Source organism: Mus caroli, chromosome 16 (genome assembly GCF_900094665.2).
Source record: "Mus caroli chromosome 16, CAROLI_EIJ_v1.1, whole genome shotgun sequence".
In the NCBI taxonomy this organism is placed as follows: Eukaryota; Metazoa; Chordata; class Mammalia; order Rodentia; family Muridae; genus Mus; species Mus caroli.
This window is the reverse complement of record NC_034585.1, coordinates 53,679,731-53,703,285: the sequence shown is the minus strand read 5'-3', so window position 1 is coordinate 53,703,285 and position 23,555 is coordinate 53,679,731. Positions and strand designations below refer to the sequence as shown.

General features: G+C 43.3%; 1 protein-coding gene across 4 annotated transcripts in view; it reads left to right on the top strand.

Annotated features, from left to right (window-relative positions):
- The window catches only part of Cmss1 (cms1 ribosomal small subunit homolog), a 298,038-nt gene extending 277,658 nt beyond the window's left edge, over nt 1-20,380 (top strand). For all 4 annotated transcript variants that reach the window (XM_021185162.2, XM_029470283.1, XM_029470282.1 and 1 more), the window contains exons 3-10: nt 4,404-4,478; nt 6,072-6,201; nt 9,633-9,692; nt 10,983-11,085; nt 14,908-14,968; nt 15,432-15,519; nt 18,598-18,686; nt 20,102-20,380. In XM_021185162.2, the coding sequence (XP_021040821.1) occupies nt 4,404-4,478; nt 6,072-6,201; nt 9,633-9,692; nt 10,983-11,085; nt 14,908-14,968; nt 15,432-15,519; nt 18,598-18,686; nt 20,102-20,185 (690 nt within the window). In that variant the 3' untranslated portion in view covers nt 20,186-20,380. The remainder of the gene's footprint in view (nt 1-4,403; nt 4,479-6,071; nt 6,202-9,632; nt 9,693-10,982; nt 11,086-14,907; nt 14,969-15,431; nt 15,520-18,597; nt 18,687-20,101) is intronic.
- Nucleotides 20,381-23,555: the final 3,175 nt, after the last annotated feature.

The window sequence follows — 23,555 nt, the reverse complement described above, 5'->3', positions numbered from 1 at the left end:
GATTAAAGGTGTGTGCCACCACGCCTGGCTAGGATTTGCTTCTGTGCTGTCTCAGAAAAAGCTTTTATCAAAGGCCTTCGATCTCACCCTTTCTTGGATAAGCTCTTTGTGTTGTTACTGAGGTGGGGCCAGTGGTGGAGTCTATCTGTTTTAGTGCTTTCTATACAGCCAGCCTTTGCTTTTCTAGCATTGCATATTGAACTTTGCCACCTCGCCTGTGTCTGATATTAGAACTCTATTGGAACCATTTGCTCTGGTTGTTTTGCCATAGCACCCATATGTACATTTCTGAGCTTCTGGTAATCTCTCACATAAAAGGACATTGGCAATAGGACATTCAGATGTTTGCCTGTCCTCATTAGTATAGGGAAGCATTTCAGGTATCTCCGTCGTTGGCTGAACAGGCACTTATCAGGAGAAAGGAAGCTGATCCTGGAATCTAATGGAGGCTATACGACATTCAACTGGTAGAGTCATGTGTTGAGGGGAATCCCCCATTGTGTGCCACATGTTAGCTAGAGTAAGATGCTGAGAGTGCACTGGGAATGTCAGGAAGCTTTTAAACCTCCAAGTTTGCCTCTAGTGACACTTTCTCCAGCAAGGCCACACCTCCTAGACCTCAATGGGGGCCAGCTGTTCAAATACCAAGCCTATGGTGCGGATGAGGGGTGCATTTTGTTCAAACCACTACAGTCTTCTATATAATGAAACATTTTTTGTAGAAGTTAGGCAAGACAACAAAAGGTCCAGGGCCACTATCTCATGACATGGAACTGTGACCGCAACCTCAGGAGAATACTCGGAAGGTCTAGTGTTGACCACTGAAAGTAAATAGAGATTGGATTGAAATCCAGTAGCTCAGGGAACCAAAAAATATGTCAGCCAAGTCTAGGACAGCATAGAAAGGCTCTATCACTTCTCTATTGTTCAGTCAGAAAAGCAGAGCTGAGCCAAGTGTCATGAAAGGGGGAAACTACCTTATTTAGCCCTCGGTAATCTATGGTCATTTTCCAGGAACCGTCTGTCTTCACAGGCTTTGGGCTTGGTGAATATGCTCTATGCCTTCTAATTCCTCTGTTGCTATAATTTTGTCATAGCTCCCAAGCAGTCTATACTGCTTGGTATCTGCCATGTATAAACACTTACAATAGATATCTTTATAGAAGAAGATACAACCCTAAAAGGAAAGAGACATTAAAAGAAAAAGAAAGGTAAATGTTTCCAGTCCCCCGTGGTGACCAGTCTTATGGGAAGCCAGCTCAATCTGCATGTCTGCTTTCATCGGCTCCCTCGTCTGTGTACCACCTGACCAGGGGGCTCTCGGTGCTGTTTGACATCCTCCTCTCCCCTGTGGTTTGTAGATAGGACTGGCTGTAATTCCTGTAGATGGTCATGCACCTCAGGACAAAATGGGAGGAGCCGCAAGCTGTCTGCCCTCTGGTCCTAGTACTGTGGGCTTTCAAACCTCTGGTTAAAGGCAGAGGAAGCCCTGAGAGGTTACAGAGATCTGTACTACAGTGGATGTTCACCTTCATCATCCTCTTGGGAACTTTCCTCAGCTCCGACGAATGCATAATCACCTGCAACCACTTGATCCTCCCCTCCGCCCTGAGCTCTTGGGGACCCTAAAGAGGAAGTGACTTCTGCTCTGCTCTCTGAGTCCAGCTGACTTCCTGCCACATGGACTCTCTATACCTCTGTCTTGCAGCGAGACCAGCTCTCCTGACTAAATTAGTGGAGAAAATTCTGTGTATGACCCTGGCAGTTGACAGTGATAGAACAATCCAGGGAACTTCCCTAAAACCCCAGGCTCAGGTTTCAGGTTTCTTTTTTTTTTTTTTGTCTAACTTGAGAGTCAGAGTTCCACTTATTTGTAACTCCAAAACTGAAGCGCTCGTACCCTTAATAAGTGAGCTCACTTTTAGATTTAACTTGATTCATGTTTGAATTAATCAGCTTCTAAGCCTAATTATACATACGTAATCAGTCCATCTAACCCTCTTGAAGGCCAGCAATCCTGAACCGTGAGCCTCACGTGACTCCTTTAAATGACCCTTTCACAGGGGTTACCTAAGAATATCAGAAAACTCATATTTACATTATGATTCATAGCAGTAGGAAAATTACAGTTGTGAGGTACCAATGAAATAATTTATGGTTGGGGGATTAGAGGACTGCAGCATTAGGAGCATGGAGAACCAGTGCAGTGGGGAAAATCTTCATATGCTAAATAAGAAAACACAATAGGTGCCTGAGCCTGCTTCCTGAACACTTTGATAATAGCTAACAAATGCCAGACTTACGAATTGGAGGTGGGGGTAGAGGGGTGTTTGTTATGGGTTTTGTTTTGAGATAAGGTGTCTCTCTGTGTGTCTCTTATCACTGTCTCTCTCTCCCTGGGTGATCTGGAACTTACTGTGTTCTGTTAGGTCTCAAACCCAGGACAATGTGTCACTCAGCACCTGTGGCTCTTTGCAGAACTTCTCACCCTGCCCCCGCCCTAATCCTCTCTTCTTCTTCAGCCTCAGCCCTATATAACTCATGTAGCATTTTGGCTACACTGCTCTCAGGCCCATGTGGCTCTCTTGTTCGGCAGTTCCTCTCTTGCTCTCCCTCCCCTCTCTCCTCTCATAACCCAGTTAACTTACTGGCCATGTTCAGCCTGGACTCTTCCCTTGGCCTGCTTTCTCCCATATCTCTGCAGTACAGATCGTCTCCATACCTCAGGAGCAGTCATGGCCTCCTTTTTCTTTCAGGTTTTCATTCAGGAACCTCATGGCAGCCTTCCTGCCTCGGCCTCACAAGGGCCGGATTGTAGGCCTGGGTCCGGTGTATGCTTTAAGGGCTTAACTAATTACATCCAGACCTTTGCTTAGAAGAGCTGAATGCTCCCTTGTTCTATAATTGGATGCTTATGGCCATCTGGCATCTTCTGTGACATATTAGTGGCCTTGGCCCAGTTTCTTATTGGCAATGTACGAACATTAAATTGACATTAATCTACATCCACAAGACAGCTTAAGTTTCTAAGTAAGTGAGACAGTATCTTTATTTTCTTAAGCTGCAAGGCAATTAGTCTTTACAGGTTTTTTTGTTTAAACTGTAAAGAAGCTAAAGATTAACGATAGCCATGTTATTTTAATCTCAACCCTTTAAAATCTACTCTACTTCCTAAAACTGTATCCAAATACTGTGTCACTGGTCCAATGCCTTACGTGACAGTCACTATATCCCTCTTTGACTTGAGGCTATAGGCATTCCTAATCTGTGGGTTCTGTTGTTGTTGTTGTTATTGTTGTCATTGTTGTTGTTATTGTTGTTGTTTGAGATAGGTCTCACTTTGTAGCTCTGGCTGTCCTGGAACTCACTATGTAGACCAAGCTGGTCGAGAACTCACAGAGGTCCTCTGCTTCTGCTTCTTGTGCAGCGATCAAAGGTATGTGCCACCATGAACAGCTTCAATCTGCTCTTTTTCTTAGAAAGATTCATCTGTGGTCATTTTGAGCAGCACAGTAGAGACACGGTTGCTCTCGCTGGTGGCTGACTACTTGGAATGAATCTAACATAACAATTCCACTTTGCATCTTACTTGGCAACCTGCTTGAAATGTTGCGTAAACATCCAGCACAGGAAACATTTTATTTTGCTGCTTATGATTAATACATGTGGAACCTGCACATTCCGTTTTATAAATCAAGGCTTTAGTCAAAATTTCCTGCTTTTCTACCTTAAAAAACAAAACTTACTTTAAAAATAGCATGGAACGATACACAGTTCTTAGGGTTAAGGCCACTGGCAAATCAATTACTCTTGGTGCTATAGTGTGGAACCTGTATTCAGAGCATCAGCAGGAATGTTCATTCTGTAGTCATCTTGAAATGACTACATAGGTACAGCTGGTTTAGTGAAAGCCTAAGTAAATACGTGCTCCTTCAGATTCTCTTTGTGCTGTTGAAAAGAGGGAAGGAGAGGCTACTACAAACAATGGCACTCAGGAAAGCGCAGGCTTCTGCATGAAGCTCATGGAAAACTTCAGCTGCTCTAGTCAGGGGCTGCCTTGCCACATCACCATTTAAACACATCTATTTCTGCCCTTGGCTTCCATCTCTAATCATCTGCACACATCAAGCACACATAGACACTCATTCACTCACACATTTTGATGTCTGTTCAAAGATTTTTTTTCTGGCCTTACGTCATCTGCACTTTTTGACTTTCTCAAACTCTGTCGCCTCAGCTGCTGCTGCCTAAGGGCTCCAGTGGGCTGTGCAGCATCTCTGTGGAATGTTCCCAAGGTCCTCTGAGGAGGATATGCTGAGCAGAAGGTGCTCTGGGAGTCATGCCACTCACTGACACTTCATTGCCGCAAAGATGAAAGCTCTCTTGTTTATATTTCTTCACAGCCTACTGAGTGTTTCTTGACACAAGCAAAGGAACCCAAAGCAGAGGACTCTCGGAAGACCAGGAAGTGGAAGAAGGTACCAGCAACAGTTTGTGACAGTGGTGTGGCCACATGTGGCATCCATGATACTTCACTCTGTCATACTTCCGGGAAGCTATTTTTCAGTCCCTGACTTAGTGATTCTGAATCTGTAAGATTCAGTGATTCGAGATCCTTTGAACTTTCCGCAGGCCACTAGGAATAAGTTTTCTTTGGGGAACTAAAATGAAACTTTCCTGACTGCCATTTCACTCCTGTGAAACACAGGACTGGGTTCTCACTGAGACTTCTAGAAGGAGCCTGGAGTGCCTCCTGTGCTCACCCCTCTGCTTTTATCCAAGTCCATCACCACCCTCCTTTTCTCATTTATTCGGTCTTTTAAACCTTCGACTCAAGTAATAATGAGAAGAAAACAAGCACACAAAGGTACTGTAGTGTATTTCTAACTCTGATCCAGGCCATAAGTTAAAGGCAGACACTCTCCCTTGCTTCTAAATGATGTCTCTGCTCACAGGGAAGCCTCTTGCTCCTGGACAGACTTTCTAATTAGCTTTTCCCTTCTACCACAGCAGTGTGGTTTGCCCCCTGCCAAGCAGGGTGTGCTGCTGAGGTCACAGAAGGAAGTGCTTGGGATGAGAGAAATGGAGGTCTCAGCCAATTAGCTGTTTAACAGCAGGTGTTCAGAAAGAAGCAGGCCACTCTGGTTTCTTCTCTCACAAATGGTAAAATAGGAAGGTGGGACGTGCCAGATTGGCTGAAGTTTGGCAGGCCTTTAGAGAAGTCCTTCACTTCACTTTGACTGCTCACTCCCTCTGGACCTTAGGAAGCCTTAGGTTCTGGAGGTTTGAGGTCAGAGGTCTAGCTAGTTTAGCTTGGCTAAGGCCATGTTAAAGTGCTAACCAAGGTGTCACTGGTAGGTCAGCACCTTTGATGGAACCTTGAGTAGTTCTGACAGTGCTGTAGAAATGAGCACATTGGGGCAGAGGAATATCTCTTTCTGGGTCTTTGGAGAAACATTAGAAGTAAATAAAGGAAGTTTATGATAAAAATGGATAATCTTGCTTCCCTGTATAGCATGCATGTAATAAGTTCTATACAAAGCAGTCCACATCAAAAGAGATGTGACATCTGTTTTCTTGTGTCTCTGTGAGGCCTTCGGCTTGTCTCCGAGACCAGAAGAGTCAATGGTCATGTCCACTTTGCATTTGGCACCCATGCTCAGCTTAATCTGCAGAAGTCCAGCCTGAGGCTCGCCATCTAAACAGGGTGCACGGGAAGTTCTCCAAATCCCATTCTTTCAAGAGTACAGACCGTATAAGAGTTAAAAAGAAGTTTCCATATAACAAGACTTCTAAGACTTTTAACAGAAAATATTTTGTGCTGAGTGGAAAAGTTTCATGTCTAAAAGATGCAAACCAGATATTACAGGGAGCCCACTAGATCATCTCTTCATTTTTCAAGCACTCACTATGTCGTGAGGCTTCCCATGGGGGATTTTTTAAAACTCAAGTTCTTTCTCGGCTATCACTAAATGCTATATGCCTTTTAAATGCCAGAGTAATGAACCTATACCATAGGCCATTCTAAAGTCTGTGTTCTGCTTTCTTCCACCCCCCTTCTCTTGTTTTAGAAGAAAATTTCTGATATTCTTGCAAAATCAGAGCCCAAACCAGGGGCCCCTGAGGACCTTCAGAAGCTGATCAGGGACCATTACAGCAGCAGCCGTTCCGTGATTGAATTAGAAGAACTGCACCTACCAGGTACAGCCAGGCTTCTGTTTTCCTAAGGAACAAACTGGGTTCAGGTTTTGACTGTTTTGTAGTTAGGTGCTCCACATTGAAAATTTATCCCTTTTCCACGCACACACTCTTAATCCTTGTCCCTCCATCTAGACATTTTTAACTGTTAGTGATTTATATCGGACATTAAAAATGTATTTGCAGAATTGAATACCAAGATTTATGAATGTACTTTATCTTTTACTGAAAAGATTAATTATTCAGCATACAATCTTATCAGATGCTTCAAGGGGTAAATGTCTCCAATGAAGAGAAGATATTAAACTCACAAAAGGACATCTCACACCTTTAAAAAGTGTTGCTGGAGAACTTGATTGACTCTTCCTGTAAATAAGAACTTTAATCTTGGCAAGTCTGTTAGAGCGACTCCTGAATCCCAGAACTCCAGACATAGTAGGATCACAAGTTTGAGTCTAGCCTGGGCTATAGAGCAAGTACTCTATCCCCCCCAACTTTTTTTAAATCTTTATTAATTATTTTAGTTTTGTTGTTGTGGGGTTCCAATTGTAAAATAGTATTTGGGCCGTACCCCAGACTCTTTCAAGCCAACTAGCTAAATGGGGTGATAGAATTCTGCATTTTCACGGAAGCAGCTAGAGTTTGAGGTCTGTTGCCTTTGTAGAATGAGAAAGTGCTGCACAAGTCAAGTCACTGCTACTCTGAGCTTTTAGGTTGTGATACATCCATAAGGTTCCTTCCTCAGCAAGGATAGAAGACAGATGTTAACCCGAAAGCCAACCAACCATAAGGAGCTTTGGCACTTGTGTTGCAGATAAGCTGTTTCCAGACTGCGGGACACAGCTAGTGCCACGTTGGGAAAAGGTCAACAGAAGCTGACTTTCCATTCCAGCTTTATGCTTTCTAGAAGCCTGAGAAGCTGAAGAACAGCCTGTTCCTGCATAGTTACAATTCTTCTGGGCTCTTTCTTAAGTGTTCTTTGGGGTTAGCAGAAGGGGTTCCAAGACAGTTGCCCTCTGGGGAACTGGAAGCATACACTTAGATATAAATAGGAGCAGGATTCTAAAGTTTACTGAGCCTGGAGGGCCGCTCCTCTCTTGGAGGGCTGTGTCCTGGCTGCTCTAAATGAGAGCCGGTGTGTCCCCCAGGCTCTGGTCAGCCCGAAGCTGATCAACAAACCTCGAATCCTCTGCAGAACTGTTAAGAGCTGAAGGTTAAAAGACATCCTTGGGGTTCAGCTGAGCTCCATATTAAGTCTGAGTTATATTATTGTTCTAAAGCTCCATAACACGGCTGGATAAGATCATGGGCTCATGGATGCTCTGGGGAGGTGGGAGTGGGATCGGGGTGGATATGTTAGAAACAGCCAGAAAGAACAGGCTTTGTTTTCAGCTAAAAGATGACTACTTGAGGCATAGTCAATTAAGGCGTATGAGAAGGTTTCAGAGAAAAGGCCCTGGTCACCACACAAAGACCAATAACAGCCTCCAGAGGCAGGAGCCATGTTAGCTGCAGAGATAGAACACCACTCGCTGTTCAGAATCAGCTAAAGAAGGGGTATGAATGTGAAAGTATTGTTCCAAATCAGTTTGTCAAGTGTCTGACTTGATTTTAATTGCCCTGTGTCTGAAGGGCAGGGACATGTCCTGTTAATTACTGTTAATTGTGCTGCACACTGCTAACATCTTTCATGTGGGGACTTAATTAGGGATTTCCAGACCAAAGACTCTGGGAGCTAATTGACCTCTGCTGTCTTCTGAGAGCTGCTTTGGTTTAGATCAGTGACCCTAAGTAGGCTCGCTGCAACCAACTCACCCAGCAACGCAAACAAGGGATTCAAGCCAGAAGAGTTCGTTCCTGCTCTGCTTTGGGTAGACCTCTCCACATGAGTCTGATCTTGTCTCAGCTGAGAAAATTATATGTTTAAAGGCCTTCAAGGGCTCCCTGCCTCTACAGAGGCAATAACTGCAGATATTACATAAAATGAGTTCTAGGTATTGGGTCACAATACAAATGTCAAACTTAAGTTGGTAATGCTTCACTCCCTAACACTCTTATATTTACATAGAAACTTTTTTCATAGAAAGAGTTAAGTTGATAACCGTATTACACACACACACACACACACGTATGCGTGTGCTCAGAGTTAATATTGTTACATATCCCATGGCTGTCACAGAGCAACAAAAGTCCTTTTTATTCTGGTGTGCTACATTATATTTTACAGCTAGGCTGAATTGTGTTATATTTTGGTACATCATTCCCATCTTTTCAAACCGTATACTATAGTGCCCTTCTCCATAAGCATTTCCTCTAAATAGTCACTATGTTTTTATAAATGTATTCTTCCATACCATGTTACATAGGATGTACATTGTTAGTCTTATCTAAATTACATTTGCAGATCCACTCATTCTGTTTCCTCACATCAGGCTCACTTCAGATGTGCCAGATGTGGCCTTGTGCACATCTCCAGCATCTGAGATGCTACACAGTGCTGCAGCCCTTTTATCTGTCACAGAGCCCTCACCCAGCTTCCCACATGTAGACACCTGTATGGCCTCCCACAACTCAAGATCCTGAACATTGCCAAAATTAATCTTTTTTGTGTATCCACTTACAGCACACACCAAAAAAATTTCCTGCCATTGTTTATCCAGAAAATAAATCAGGGGATCACAGAGTATACAATCTTAATATTATTATTTTCCAAAATAGACTTCCCACTTGACAGTTCTTCCTGCAGTTGGCAAGTGTTACCATCACCCCACGTTCTCCATAACTCTGACTGTTGTACATCTTTCTAATATTGGTCATTCCTCAGATAGTTCCCTCCCTGCTGTATCAGTTTGTTTTCCTGGATAACTAATGGACCTGAGGTTCTTTCACATATCTCGCCAGTTCAGCTTTCCTTTGCATATTGCCTCTTTCATAGACTTCAAATGTAATATGCTTCGTCTCTTGTAAACGATATGCAAAGCCTTTACTTCACTATTCTAGAGTTAAAGGTGCCTATCCCACGGATGAGCCTTGGTGATCCAGGACACAGTGGCCCGCCCCATATATGCGCAAATGACAAAGAATGTGCTCAATGGGTTACATACATATATTTGTGTACATTTGTGTTTAGTAATAAAAATAACAAAGAGGCTATCAGTTTGAGAGTGGGGGCATGGAAGGGGCTGGAGGGAGGAAACATAAGGGGGAGGGGAATGAGGTGATTATGTTTTCAATAAAAATGTAAAAATAGAAATAACATATGAGGAAAACAAAGTCTGTTGTTGCTACTGCTGCTCTTTTAAATAACACTTTAAACAATGAGCCTCAGGTCGCTCGCACTTTGTAATCCGAGTAAGAAGGCACCCTTCACGTTTAATCTGCTTTGGTCGTGTGCTTACAAAGCTCTCAGCAAAGCGTGTTTCTCATATTTCTAGACTCCTGCTTCCTCAAGGCCAATGATTTGACTCACAGTCTCTCTTCATACCTAAAAGAAAGTAAGTAAAGTCTGATTTTTAAAAAAAACAAACAAACAATTATGAAGCAGGTGATTATTCTAAAACAGGAAAGGGCTGAAGTCGGGTGCAGGAAGATCAACACTTGTTCAAGGCTACAGAGGGGAACTCAGAAACCCAAAATAAGTAAATAAGGTTCGTCTCTCTAAATTAAAACAACAAAAAATTGTACCACATTTAAAAGTTTCTAGCTTAAGTAGATATGGATTTGGTGCTATTTTCTTCCTTTCCTGGGTCGTGCTCTGTGGCCTCAAATTCATGATTCCCTGCCTCAGCTTCTCAATGTGCTGAGAACATAAGCCACACTATCATGCACATTATCTGATGTACAGTTTTACTGTTTGAGTGTATTCCTGTTTTGCTCTGGTTTGGGGCCCCATCTGGGGTTTATAATATACTAAGATTAGTCTAGGGGCCCAGACAGTGGCATCCTAACCTAGTGCCTCCTCTGAACAGTCCTTGAACTTGACCTTGTTATTGGAATGATCAGGAAATTGAACTTTGTGGTCTGTAGGAGCTGTGAGAACTTCAGGTTCTGTGTACACGTTCAGAATCCACACCTAGCTATTACAGCCAATCTGATTTGATAGTTTAGCTTGTATTGTGTACCAATAGAAAAAAACTAAATTATTCATATCACAATATCATTTCCTTGTTTCTAGCAATGCAGTGACTTTTGAGAGATTGACTGTCTTCTCTCAGCCTTTCAGTGGTATCTTGACACCCAGTTCAGTTCATTAATCATTTCTCAGAATTTAACCTCACAAATAAAAACCTAAATTATAATAGGAATAATATCCTGGCATTAAAAAGTTAAAAATATTAAAAATTCTAAGCCTATTTAGTAAACATAATAACTAAATATTGAATTTGAGGCATTATTCTCTGCCCTATTTTAGGTCATGCTGGATATCTCTTTAAAATTTAGCATAGGCTGGGTTTGGTGGTTTGTGCCTCTAATCCCAGGCAGGTGGATTTCTGAGTTCCAAGCCAGCTACAGCTGTGCTCTGTCTTTAAACAAGCAAAAAAGCTAAACTGTACTAAAATCTAACATAATTGAGTCAGAATTTTCCTATTGGTCAACGTTGTCTTCAAGCATTAAACATAAATTTTATCTGCTTTCTAAAGTAGCAGAAAATGTAACAACAGTCAGTTCTTGTTTTGTTTTGTTTTTATATTCTTAAGCACTAAGAAATAAACAATTGAAGAATATCCACCATTGGCAGTGCTATTTTGCTGTGTTCAGAATGGTTTTTGTGATCTGTGTTTCAGTCTGTCCTAAGTGGGTAAAACTTCGGAAAACCCACAACGAGAAGAAGTCGGTCCTGATGCTGATCCTCTGCAGCTCCGCTGTTCGAGCCCTGGAGCTGATCAGGTCAGAAATCTCCCGTTATGTCTCCTGAGTGCGTTCTGCAGAACTGATACTTGCCGCCTCTATATTCTGTGTGCAACAAGTAAAACAGAGCCCCGCCCTATGGGATTGGCGTTCTGTTGGAGAGGCAGAAGACAGGCCAGTACAATTCGTGACAGTATCCTACACAGTAGTGCATTATGTAAAGAAAAGTAAGGCATAGGATGAAATATCCATGGATGGCATTCTTTTAAAGGGGATGGCATTAGAACGGAGACTTAAATGAAGCGAAGGGCAGAGCTGCGCAGCCTTCTTAACCTTAAATCAGAGGTGGACTTTCAGGTGTGCAGCAGTGAGCCCTGAAGTAGGATGCCATGGGAGGATTTGGGGCAGAGGAATGCTCTGAGTCATTTTAGAGGCCCAGTTACACTGCCATGTGGAGAACCACACTGTCCAGGACAAGGGCATAAGCAATGAGAGGGCACTAAGCAGAAAGACAGGATGCAAACGGAATGGTCCAACTCAAAATAACAAGGAAAGGCAGGGTACCAGGGAATCAACTTACCAAACCTACATACAGGAAGCATCATGAGATGGAAAAGCTCTTAGATTCAAGTGGGTACCATGTTCTCGAGAGAGGAGACTCGGTGTTGTGAATACGCCTGCTTTACTTGGGATCATCTACAAATTTCACAGGTTCCAAGTAAAACTCCAAGAAAATTTGTTCTGTTTAACTAGATAAACTATTTTTAAAATTTTTCAAAAACATACAACTAAAATGGCCAACAGAGGATTACAAGAGACCACTTAGAAGAGGCCCATCCCTTCCAGACAGTCCATGAATTACAGAGTCTCAGTGGTGCCGTGTCTGGGACTGTCACATGTGAAACAGGCCCAGGTGCGTTTGACAATGTAGCATACAGAAAAGTTGACAAATAAGAAATCAGCAGAGGAAGACAGACTGTTCAACAACTGTGTTGAACAACTGATTAGCCATCTGGAAAAATAAAGTTGGATTCATATCTCACCCCTTCTACCAAGATAAATTCCAAAGAGACCAAAAATCTAAAGAAAAAAATTATGTATTAAAGGTAAGTTGGTGCTTTATTAAGGGCTTTTACAGGTGTCTTCAGTTGATGAATTCTTGGGGGAAAAAAAACCTTCCACTGGACCTGTGTAACATTCAGCTTACAGAGAACAGAGGACAGATGTAGTAGGTGGCACTTACAGGAACCAGGCTTTAACAGGAGACAAAACAAAGGAAGTTTATGTCTTGAAACAGGAGCTTTGTCAAGAATGCTAAAGTGCAAGTGCGGGGACTCCACGGTGACTTAACATCTGTTTTCCTAGATGAACTAATCGAATCATGGTTTTAGAAAAGAAGTTGTTAAACTTTACTAGTCCTTCAAACTCGTCTTTCCCCACCTCAGCACACACATTAAACCTTACCCCACATTCCCCAGTAAAGTGAAATTTTCAAGTACGTCTGCTCCAAACATAACTGCATAACTGATCTTCAGCAACCCAGTCTACCTGGGTAGACGCCTATACTGGCTGGCCCTGAAATCAGAGCATCTCACGTGACATTTCAGCATTCTATTGGACCACTACAGAACCCATTGCAAATTGACATGCTAATGGCAAAGAAGCTCGCCTGCCTGTGACCTCTTCAAAACGAGTTGTCATATTGATGTGAGCTTCTACTCTATATAAATTCCTTTCTAAGGGGCATAGAAGCACCGAGTGGTCACATTTCATTTACCAACTGTCCCAAGCTCTGTTATGATCCATTTCAAGGTTAAATGAATTACAAAGTGTCATTTGAACAGGCACACACACCAAAAAAGCCTATTCACAAAGACCAACGTTTAGTAATTCTATCTTAAGGACTTCTGTTCCCTTGATTGCCATGATTCCTGTTGTTCTCCTCATTACCCTTGCAGTGGAAAATGCTATGTGTAATTAAGAATTTACTTGCAATACAAACTGGATTGTATGTCTCACTGTCTTGCATATCAGTATGTTCCCCCTGGTCAACATTGTTTCTCAAAACATAATGACATATTAAGGAAAGCGATATCCCTATCTTCAGTATCTAAATCTTAACTAAAAGCTTATTTGTTCATTAAACCCACTTTAACTCAAAACAGAATTTTAAGTGACACACAGAAATACATGAAATGAAAAACAGGTGGTTAAAATAAAGAGGAAAACAAAAACACCAGAAGATCAGATGAAGCCAGCTGGAACTGGTGTTCGTTGAGCCCTTCCGTAAAGCCTTCTAGGTTATAGAAATGGCCCCAACCTCTGTGGACAGAATGTGTTCAGAAACTTCAGTTCCCAGATCCATGGCATCCTGTGAGTTCAAATTAAAAAATAAAAACTGGTCCCAGGGTGACATCGTGGTACCGCCATTAATGACATCTATCAAACAACAAAATGAGCAGATGCTGTAATCTGGCTGTTCATAGGGCAACCATTTGTCGAGTCTGAGGCCCCACTGTCACAACAGTCTTCATAAAACCTGTCCTCTAAGGTACCAGCAGACCAGCCTTGACCCTCAGAACTGATCATCTGCATTGCTGTGGATAGATCTAAAGTGTTGAATGCCTAGAACTAAATGGACTACCTTACCTACATACCAGATGTTATAAGTCAGCAACCTAGGCTGATTTTAGCCCATAGCACTCGGTCCCTAAAATGTTGAAACGAAGCTGAGCCTACTGCTGCCTGCATGTGATCCCAGCACTTGGGATTGGCAGCAATGGGGGCTTGCAAGTATGAAGACAGCCTGCATAACAGGTTCAAGAACAGCCTCGGGTATAGAGCAAGACCCTGTAAAGACTTGGTGTGTGTGTGTGTGTTGGTAGGTAGAGTGATTGATTTTCAATTCATTGGACATATAAAAATATAGATGTTTGGTGTCTTGAAAAACCCTTAATGCTGGACCCATAACTCTCATCTTGGTAACTGGCTTAACAACTGACCCCTTTAGGGTCCCTGGTTCCCCCCACTCACAGCTGCCACCTAAAGAATCGCCTGGCTCCTTCACGACCCACTCCTGCCCTCATGGATCAGGATATAGGCCTGCATCCTTTTCCTTCCTTCCTCCTCCCCTTCATTCCTTCTCTCTCTCTCTCTCTCTCTCTCTCTCTCTCTCTCTCTCTTTCTCTCTCTCTCTCAGACTGGAATTGTTTCCCATATGAAATTTTACAGAGAAGTTCAGTCTACAAAGTATGAATGTGGGGGCCGTTGTGCTACGACATGAGTCCTTCTCGCTGGTGGGCTCATCCTGTGCTTCTCTGTCTGGCCACCCCAGCATCCCCAGGTCACAGCAGAAGTTACTGCTCTGAGATTTCCTCCTGTGACCAGGTTTTTTTAAAAGACATATCACGCAGAAATACATGGGAGATTCTCTGCCACACACCTGAAACACAGAAATTCTGTTTAGAGAACAGCAGATACACATGTTTGAATCACCAAAGAGGCCAAAGTAGGCTGAATTTGAGCTCAGAAGCACACCCAGATGTGGGCTTGAACAAATGGCTTCCCCCATTTCTGATTCTTTTTTTGAGATAGCATTTTGCTCTGTCACCTAGGCTGGTCTTAATATAACCACAATCCTCCTGCCTCAGACTCTTAAGTGATTTCACACACGCATGCCTGAAAGCCCAGTCCAATTTCACTATAGAGACAGACTTGCCTAATGATCTTCTTGTGTTAAGATATAAACATGACTGTCCACATTTAGAACATTGTTTTAAGGGATAAGCTATAATTTGTAAATTCTTAAATGAGTAAGTTGTTACAATCTATTAAATGCATTAATTCATCCCTTTTCATTAGGTCTCTGACAGCATTCAAAGGAGATGCCAAAGTTATGAAATTATTTGCAAAACATATAAAGGTAAGCAAGGGCCTGTAGCTCTGATAAGAGGTGAGTGGTCCCCAGTGGCTCCTGGGACCTTCTCATTTCCTTCCAGCCTCTTCAATCTCCTTGGAAACCGTTGTCCTTTATCCATTCTTGATATGACAGCTAACAACTGTTAAGGTTTCCTGCATTTCATGTCTCCACATGGCTCCCTTGACCTATGCAGTCATGCTCTCTGCCTTGCTCCACTCCTGATCACTCCTGAACAAAAGCTGACCTTTCTTTCCCAATTCCTTGGGTATTGACCAGTTTTCTTTAAAAAAAAAAAAAAAAATGGCCCTATTTGGGTTTGGGTGGTTTTTTGGTGGTGGTGGTGGTGGTTGGTTGGTTGGTTGGTTGGTTGTTTGGTTTTGCATAGAGATAAAATGCTCTAATATAGCCTGTGGTTACTCTTTCTTAATGATTCTTCCTTTTCTTCCCTATCTTCCATTTTGAAAAGGTCCAGGAACAGGTAAAGTTGCTGCAGAAGCGTGTGATACACCTGGGTGTGGGGACTCCTGGGAGAATCAAAGAACTTGTCAAACAAGGTATGAGATGGGGATAGTGAGAATCCTGTTAGGAGCCAGACCTTTGCCTTACCCTGTGTAAGTCTGGGCAAACACATTTGCAGTGCAAAAAGATAAACAGGAGGAGGACTGTGGCCCACTGAAATGCATTTGCCCAACTGAACATGGTCAGATTCCAGTGGCTGGATTGCCGATTGCCAAGGGGTTCCACACGGGCTTCACCCATCAGCTAGTTGAGAAACTGGTAGAGCCCGCTATGCTGAGAATTTCCTTCTTGGATAAATGAGGCTTGATCCTCAGAGATTCCTATTCTGGTCATAATGGGATAATAAACAGACTGAAATGAAAACATCACTTCTGGCCAGGCGTGGTGGCGCACGCCTTTAATCCCAGCACTCGGGAGGCAGAGGCAGATGGATTTCTGAGTTCGAGGCCAGCCTGCTCTACAAAGTGAGTTCCAGGACAGCCAGGGCTATACAGAGAAACCCTGTCTCGAAAAAAAAAAAAAAAAAAAAAAACCAAAAAACAAAAAAGAAAACATCACTTCTGTAGATAAAACAGGGATATTCCAGAATATTCTTTCAGCATGTGTTTCCCTTTTAGTGCTTTGCACAGAAAATATTCCAGAGACCTGCTGACCTGCAGGTAATCCTAGTTCCTGCTCTTACCAGACCTTCAGGATGCTAGGCAAACAGTCCCCTGCTGAGTCCGGGCACCTGTGCTCCTGTCACTGAGTGATGTGAGACAAAGCTCCTTTCACTGAGCGGCCTGTGCTGACCTTTCTCATGGTCTCCATCCCTTGCCACCCGAGCTGCCAAAGTTATACAAGAGCCTGGAGACCAGTTCACATTTACTGATTTCATTCTTCATTTTCAATTTTTTGTACAGTAATGTGAACTTGTCTTCTGTCGGATCTATTTCTGAATTATTTTGTATTTGTCAGATGTTGTATCACCTGATACAATATTGTATCAGGAGGGATCATGTAAAACCCCTGCCATTCCTCTCCAGATGACAATGATCCGCAGCTAGTTAAACCCACAAACTGCAGGGTTCTGTACAGACAGATGGCGAAGAATTAAGACACTGGAGGTCTCTGACAGAGATGGGAGACAAACATTTTTTGAATTCCTACTTGTAACTGGTGTTATGCCGAACATCCTTTGTGTGTGCTATCTAACTAGTACCCAGAGCATCCTTGCTAGCTAGGACCTGACTTTTCTGGGATAAAACAGAGCCTCAGAAGAGATGAGTGACTCCCACAGTCTCAGGCCAGGTCTTCTTAGTTCCAGAGCCATTTCCTTTTCTGTCACCAGATCCCCCACCACCTACCAACAGGGCCCTTTTTAGATTTAAAATAGGAGCAAGAAAGGAGGGAGACAGACAAAAAGAAGCTGGCCTAGATGTTGATTAGATTTCTACAGAGTTGGAACACTTCAGTATGAAAGCCTGTTTCATACAGAAAAATAATGTTAAGGAGCTGTCGATTATTTGTGTTATCAACGAAAGCTTTTACTTATGACTCTGATTAGATAGATAGTTTAAAATATATTAGCCATAGTGTTAGGATACATGTAAGGTATTTATAACTCATTTTGTTACTGTTATGACTTAACACGACAAAAAGAGATATCTGCGATACTGGGATCTGTAAAACCACCTTCAGAATTGTGGTGCTTTAATTTAGCAATTATGGAGACTTTCTGACTATGAGTCCGTGAGAAAAGCAAGATGATACAGAGTGGGTGGACAAGATGGCTAAGATGACGGTAAAGGGGCTTGCCACAGAACCTGAGTTTGATTTCTGGAAGTCACAGTAGAAGGACTGACTCCTCCTCTAAGTTGCCCTCCAACCACCGTATATACTCACCTTAGCATGCAGGCACGCGCACACATACACACACGTACAAATATACATACACTAAATAAATGCATGTTTTAAAAAATGTGGATAAAAAATAAGTTACTTTAGAGATAAGTTCTTGTTAATTATAACTACTATACTGCCTTTCAGTCTTACTTCTACATAACTATATATTTGTATGGAGCAGAGATCATATTACATCCCACATGTTTACAGTGTGCTTGTTTTGTGTGTGTGTGTGTGTGTGTGTGTGTGTGTGTGTGTAAGAGAGAGAGAGACTTTATGTTATAAATATATGTGTCTCACTTAAATATTTATATATTATAAGGACTTTCCTTGTCAGGAAATTGATTTGCTTCTCACTTGTAATATCTATGTATTACATTGTCTGCCATTCTTTTGGGATTGATATTTGAATTTTATCCAGTTTTTTAAAAGTATGCATAAAACAGTGATCATTGCAAGTAGCTTTAAGCTTCTGGTAGCTTTTTTTTAACTGAGTCATCACGGAAGGAAGGCTATTTTGTCAATGCTTGTTTTAAAGCTCTGGGTAAAGGTGGTTCCATTTAAGAGGGGGCTTCCCTGTTAGCTTTTTCCAGCACTGGGTCTCTTTTAAGGGAAGACTGTCAACCTGTTCTCCTTTCGCAGTTTCCTATCAGGATTCCAGTGAGAGTGTTTTAAATAAAAGTATCGTAATGATAAAAGGCATGAAGAGTCTCTGGGGCAGAGAGGGGAGGGATGAACAGGGAAAGGCCATGGGGAACAGCTGAATGGAGAGATTCTTCAGGCACACAAGACCTGGCTCTCCGACAGTCTTGCTGTGCAGTAATCCTAGGTAAAGCCCGTAGCAGAGTGGGTGCAGTCCTTACATGGTTTACCAGCCCCATCAAAGAGCCTCCCCAACCTCATCCTTCTCCCCATCCCCTCTGCCTCAGAGTCCTGCAGAGTCTGCTGCTCTCAGCTCCTCTGCGGCCCACGAAAAGCGGGTCCTCAAATCAGGAAGATGGAGACCCCAGCCTCCACCCGTGAGGATTGCCGGGCTTCACCAGAGTGGCTGCTCTGTCCTCAGAAGCAGGGGCGAGCTGCTGCACGTGTTTCCCATTAGGCAAGCATCACTGTGCAGAGGCCCGCGGCTGGGGGGAGAGGACAGCAAGTGAGGCAATCAGGAAGGCGAAAACCATTTTACTAAGCTGATGTCGGGGCTTCACGACCGCGACTCTCACTGTGTCTTTCAGATGGCCTCCATTTGAACCCCTTAAAGTTTCTGGTGTTGGACTGGAACTGGAGAGATCAGAAGCTGAGGAGAATGATGGACATTCCCGAGGTACTGTGTAATCAGCACTTGTCTTTCATCTTTTCTCTTCTCCGATTTGAACTTTTGAGTTCAAACACGGTAATAAAGCCTTTGACATGGGAAGCCAACACATTCTCACTTTGGAAATCATTTCTGTCTTTAACGCTGAGGTCACTACTATAGAGCCGTCTCATCCGCTTACACGTAACTGTATCCTTTCCATGTGTGGTATGGAATCAGCTTGGTTGCTCACTAAATGGCCATGGCTCCTGCCCCACCAGGACATCTGTACTTCAAAGAAGCCAGCCGATCTGGAGAATTCGTCCTGTCCCCATCCCTCCCAGAGCAGACAGTCATCTTTGCCATTCCTTCTCATATAGACATTTTTGGCCAGAGAGGGGGAAGAGGGGCTGATCATCGCTGCTGGCTTTGCCACATTTTCACAAAACTACTACATAACTGACAAAGACGTGTTTGTTTTGTGGAGGGTTTTTGTGTCTCCATAGATTCAAACTGAATGCCGGAGTGCCTTTGTGGGCACAGCACAGCTCCCTATATAGCTATGAAAAACTGCTCACTGCAACCATCATGTAGAAATTTTATTTTGCCACCCACCATGTTACTTTGGAGCAATTTTTCAATCTAATCTGATGGGGGGGGTGGGAGATCAGTGGTTATGTAATAATAAACAAGGCTGTCGATCGCCTACCAGAACTACTATCAAAGAGGCTTGGGATTACGCCTCTAAAGCATGCTGTGAGTTAATTTACCACATAAAACTGCTTCCCCACACTGAACAAAGTTCATAATAATTGGTTGGTGACTTATAATAGGCATTAATTCAAGTTAAAAAAAAAAACATTGGCTTAGTTTCCTATGCATGCACCCATATGTGAGAAGGAGCATGTAAGCACGCGCGCGCGAACACACACACACACACACACACACACACACACAAATACACACGGAGTTGTCTCTGTATCCATGAATAGTCTTTTAAACAAGAAAGTACTTAGCTGTGAGGCATGAGTCCAGATTTGATGATTTCCATTATAATGTTAAATCTGAATAATTCACTATAACAGTGTCAAAATATTGTAGTCATAGACATTTTTGTTACGTCCCTGCCATTAACAGTTATCTCAATCCTGCATTGGGTCTTTGCATGGAATCTGGGCTACCAAAAGCACCCTGTGCAGTCCTTGGGGCACGTTAAGCATTTCCTTCTGGATGCTGCAAACATAAGGGCACTTTAATGAAACTCGTGTTTTGCACAGTACCTCTCTCTCTTCTGCCTTTTGCCTAGAACTAGGACTTTCGTCCTCTCTGATTCTGGCCACAACAGCTGTCTAAATACATGGGACCCCAGGGGTTGGCATTGTTCACCAGGACTATTTTTGTTTGATCGTAACCTTTCTGCTGTTTTGTTCTTTTCTCTCATTTAGATAAGAAAGGAGGTTTTTGAGCTTCTAGATATGGGAGTGTTCAGCCTGTGCAAGTCAGACTCCTTGAAGCTGGGCCTTTTCTAAGCCTGGGTCCTGATGAAGAGTCCAGTTGCCAACATATTGCAAGCACTCAGTAACTTACTCCACCGTAATTATGATAAGTTCATCACCCAGTGGATCCCTGAGGCTGCCTTGTGGGGATTCTTTGACAACTGTGAGCCTGTCTTTGGGCTCATACCCTCAGATAATAAAAGCTCTGCCTGTGTGTGTTGTCTTGTTGAGCAGACAGTTTCTCTTTCTCCTCTGCTTTGACTCTGCAGGAGACAAGAAACAGCAGCTGAGACACTGAGCCACTTCCCTCTCTGAGCTTCAGTCTTGTAGGCTGCAAAGTAGGAATGCTATCTCAGAAAACTGGCAGAGACCAGGCGGTCATGCACATGGAGCAGGTACACTGAAGCATGAGGGCAGGGCTGAAGCTCAAAAGTAGGCTCCACAGTGAATACCAAAACCCCCACCATCCAAGGAAAGGACTCCGGTCTTAAGTGCCTTTACTGGCCTGGGATGAGCCCCACTTCCCTCATTTAGGATTGGTCAGGTTAGACAAAGAGAAGCGAGCTTCTGGGCTCACAGCCCTTGTCAGGCAGGTCATCGGGAAGGGAACCCACAGTGAGGAAATGGAAGCCTGTTGGGTCTTTGCCACAGCTGAAAACAAAGCTGGAAGTGCAACAACGTGTTAAGGTCTCTTCACATCTCTCTGCCTGTCAGGCGATGTCTCCTGCACTCCCTCACTGTGAGACATTGTCTGGAGCACAGTGTGACCAACAAAACTAGAAAGAGCAAGTATACCTGCTGCAGGCAGATATAAATACAGCAGCCATATTCATTTATATGTTTTGACCCTTTAATTTGAAATAATTTCCAATGTGCACAATTTTTCCCATGTCCCCTTCCCTGGGTTCCCCCAGTGTCACCATCTAAGATGATACCCAACGCACAGGTGTACCAAAACTGGCACCCCAACGTCAGCACAGTAGAGTTAAAGAAGCTGTAGATGTCACTCCGATTTCCCATTGGAGAGCCATGCCACACTTGTCATTCTTCCTCACGGTGACAGTGCTTGCTCTTCGCATCTCGTGACGTCACGTGATGGGAGTGTCTCTCTTGACATCACGTGATGAGCGCTCATCAACCCTGTTGTAAACGATCCTAAATCCGGATTTGTCTACCTCATAACTTGAGGTTTTGTGAGTGTGGGTCAGACCCACAGTGGCGGAATGTCCATCTCCCTGTGTCCTGTCAGGAGATGCATGACGTTGCTGTGTCGTTACTGTGCCTCAGTACCAGCACGAGCAACCTTGAACACCAGGTAAAGGCGGCATCTGCCACTCAGTGGTAGAAGTATGTGCCGGTTTCCCCTTTGTGGTTGATATTTATCTTGGAAGAGATACTTTAAAGATATAAATACCCTTTTCTTCAAACCACCCAGTAATGTTCAGCAGCCACAGATTATTATTATAGCTGCCATTACGGTGGTGCCTTTCCTACTCCTTTCCTTCTTGTGATCTTTATTGGAATCCTTGTGAAATAGAGTGTTCCCTTTTTCTCAGTTCTTTGCTCAGTAATTTTTTACACCACTGAGGACACATGAATGTATGTTTTATTCTTTTTATTTTATTTTTTACAGTCCAGATTTTATCCCCACCCCGTCCACCCTATGAGAGTTCCACATCCCATACCTCCTCCTCAACCACCACCCCCAACTCCACAAGGATGTCCCCAACACCCACCAAGCCTCCCCATTCCCTGGGGCCTCCAGCCTCTTGAGGGTTAGGTACATCTTCTCTGATTGAGTCCAGACAGGCTGTCCTCTGCTGTATAAGTGTTGGGTCCTCATATCAGCTGGTACATGCTGCCTAGTTGGTGGTCCAATTTCTGAGAGATTCCGGGGGTTCAGATTAATTGAGACTGCTGGTCCTCCTACAGAATCACCCTCCTCTTCAGCTTCTTTCAGCCTTCCCTAATTCAACCACAGGGTCAGCTGCTTCTGTCCATTGGTTGGGTGGAAATATCTGCATCTTACTCTTTCAGCTGCTTGTTGGGTCTTTTGGAGGGCAGTTATGATAGGTCCCTTTTGTGAGCACACCATAGCCTCAGTAATAGTGTCAAGCCTTGGGACCTCCCCTTGAGCTGGATCCCAATTTGAGTTGTACCTCCTTTTCCTCAGTCTCCATCCCTGCAGTTCTTTCAGACAGGAACAATTATGTTTCAGAGTGTTTGACTGTGGGATTGCATCTCCATCCCTCACTTGATGCCCTGTCTCTGCTGGAGGTAGGTTCTACAAGTTTCCTCTTCCCACTGAAGGGCATTTCATCTAAGGTCCCTCTCTTTGAGTCCTGAGAGTCTCTCACATCCCAGGTCTCTGGTACATTCTGGAGGGTCTCCCCACCTCCTACCTCCCTAGGTTCCTTGTTTCCATTCTTTCTGCTGGCCCTCAGAACTTCAGTCCTGCTCCCCCCACCCAATACCTGATCATGTTCCCCTCTTACCCTCCCTGTCCCCTTTCTCATCCAGGTCCCTCTCTCCCTTCCCTCCCCCCTCCTGTGATTGCTTTCTTCTCCCTTCTAAGTGGGATTGAAGCATCCTCACTTGGGCCCTTCAGCTTGTTAACCTTTTTGAATTCTGTGGATTGTATCCTGGATATTCTGTACTGTTTCTTTCTCTCTCTCTCTCTCTCTCTCTCTCTCTCTCTCTCTCTCTCTCTCTCTCTCTCTCTCTCTTTGTTTCTTTCTTTCTCTCTTTCTGCCTTTCTTTCTCTCTTTCATTCTTCCTTTCTTTTTTTATCTAATGTCCACTTATTAGTGAGTACATACCATGTATGTCCTTTTGAGTCTGAGTTACCTCACTCTGGATGATATTTTTCTAGTTCCATCCATTTGCCTGCAAAACTAAGGATATCCTCATTAATGGCTGAGTAGTATTCCATTGTGTAAATGAACCACATTTTCTGTATCCATTCTGTTGTGGAACATCTTGGTCATTTCCAGCATCTGGCTATCACAAACAAAGCTGCTATGAACATAGTGGAAGATGTGCTCCTGTGGCATGGTAGGGCATCTTTTGGGTATATTCCCAAGAGTGGTATAGCTGAGTCTTCAGGTAGATCTATTTCCAGTTTTCTGAGGGACCTCCAGATTGATTTCCAGAGTGGTTGTACCAGATTGCAATCCCACCAGCAATGGGGGAGTGTTCCACTTTCTCCACATCCACGCCAGCATTTGCTGTCACCTGAGGTTTTGATGTTAGCCATTCTGATTAGTGTAAGTTCAGGGTCATTTTGATTTGCATTTCTCTGATCACTAAGGACTTTGAACATTTCTCAGCCATTCAAGATTCCTCAGTTGTGAATTCTCTCTTTAGTTCTATACCCCATTTTTTGATTGGGTTGTTTGGTTTT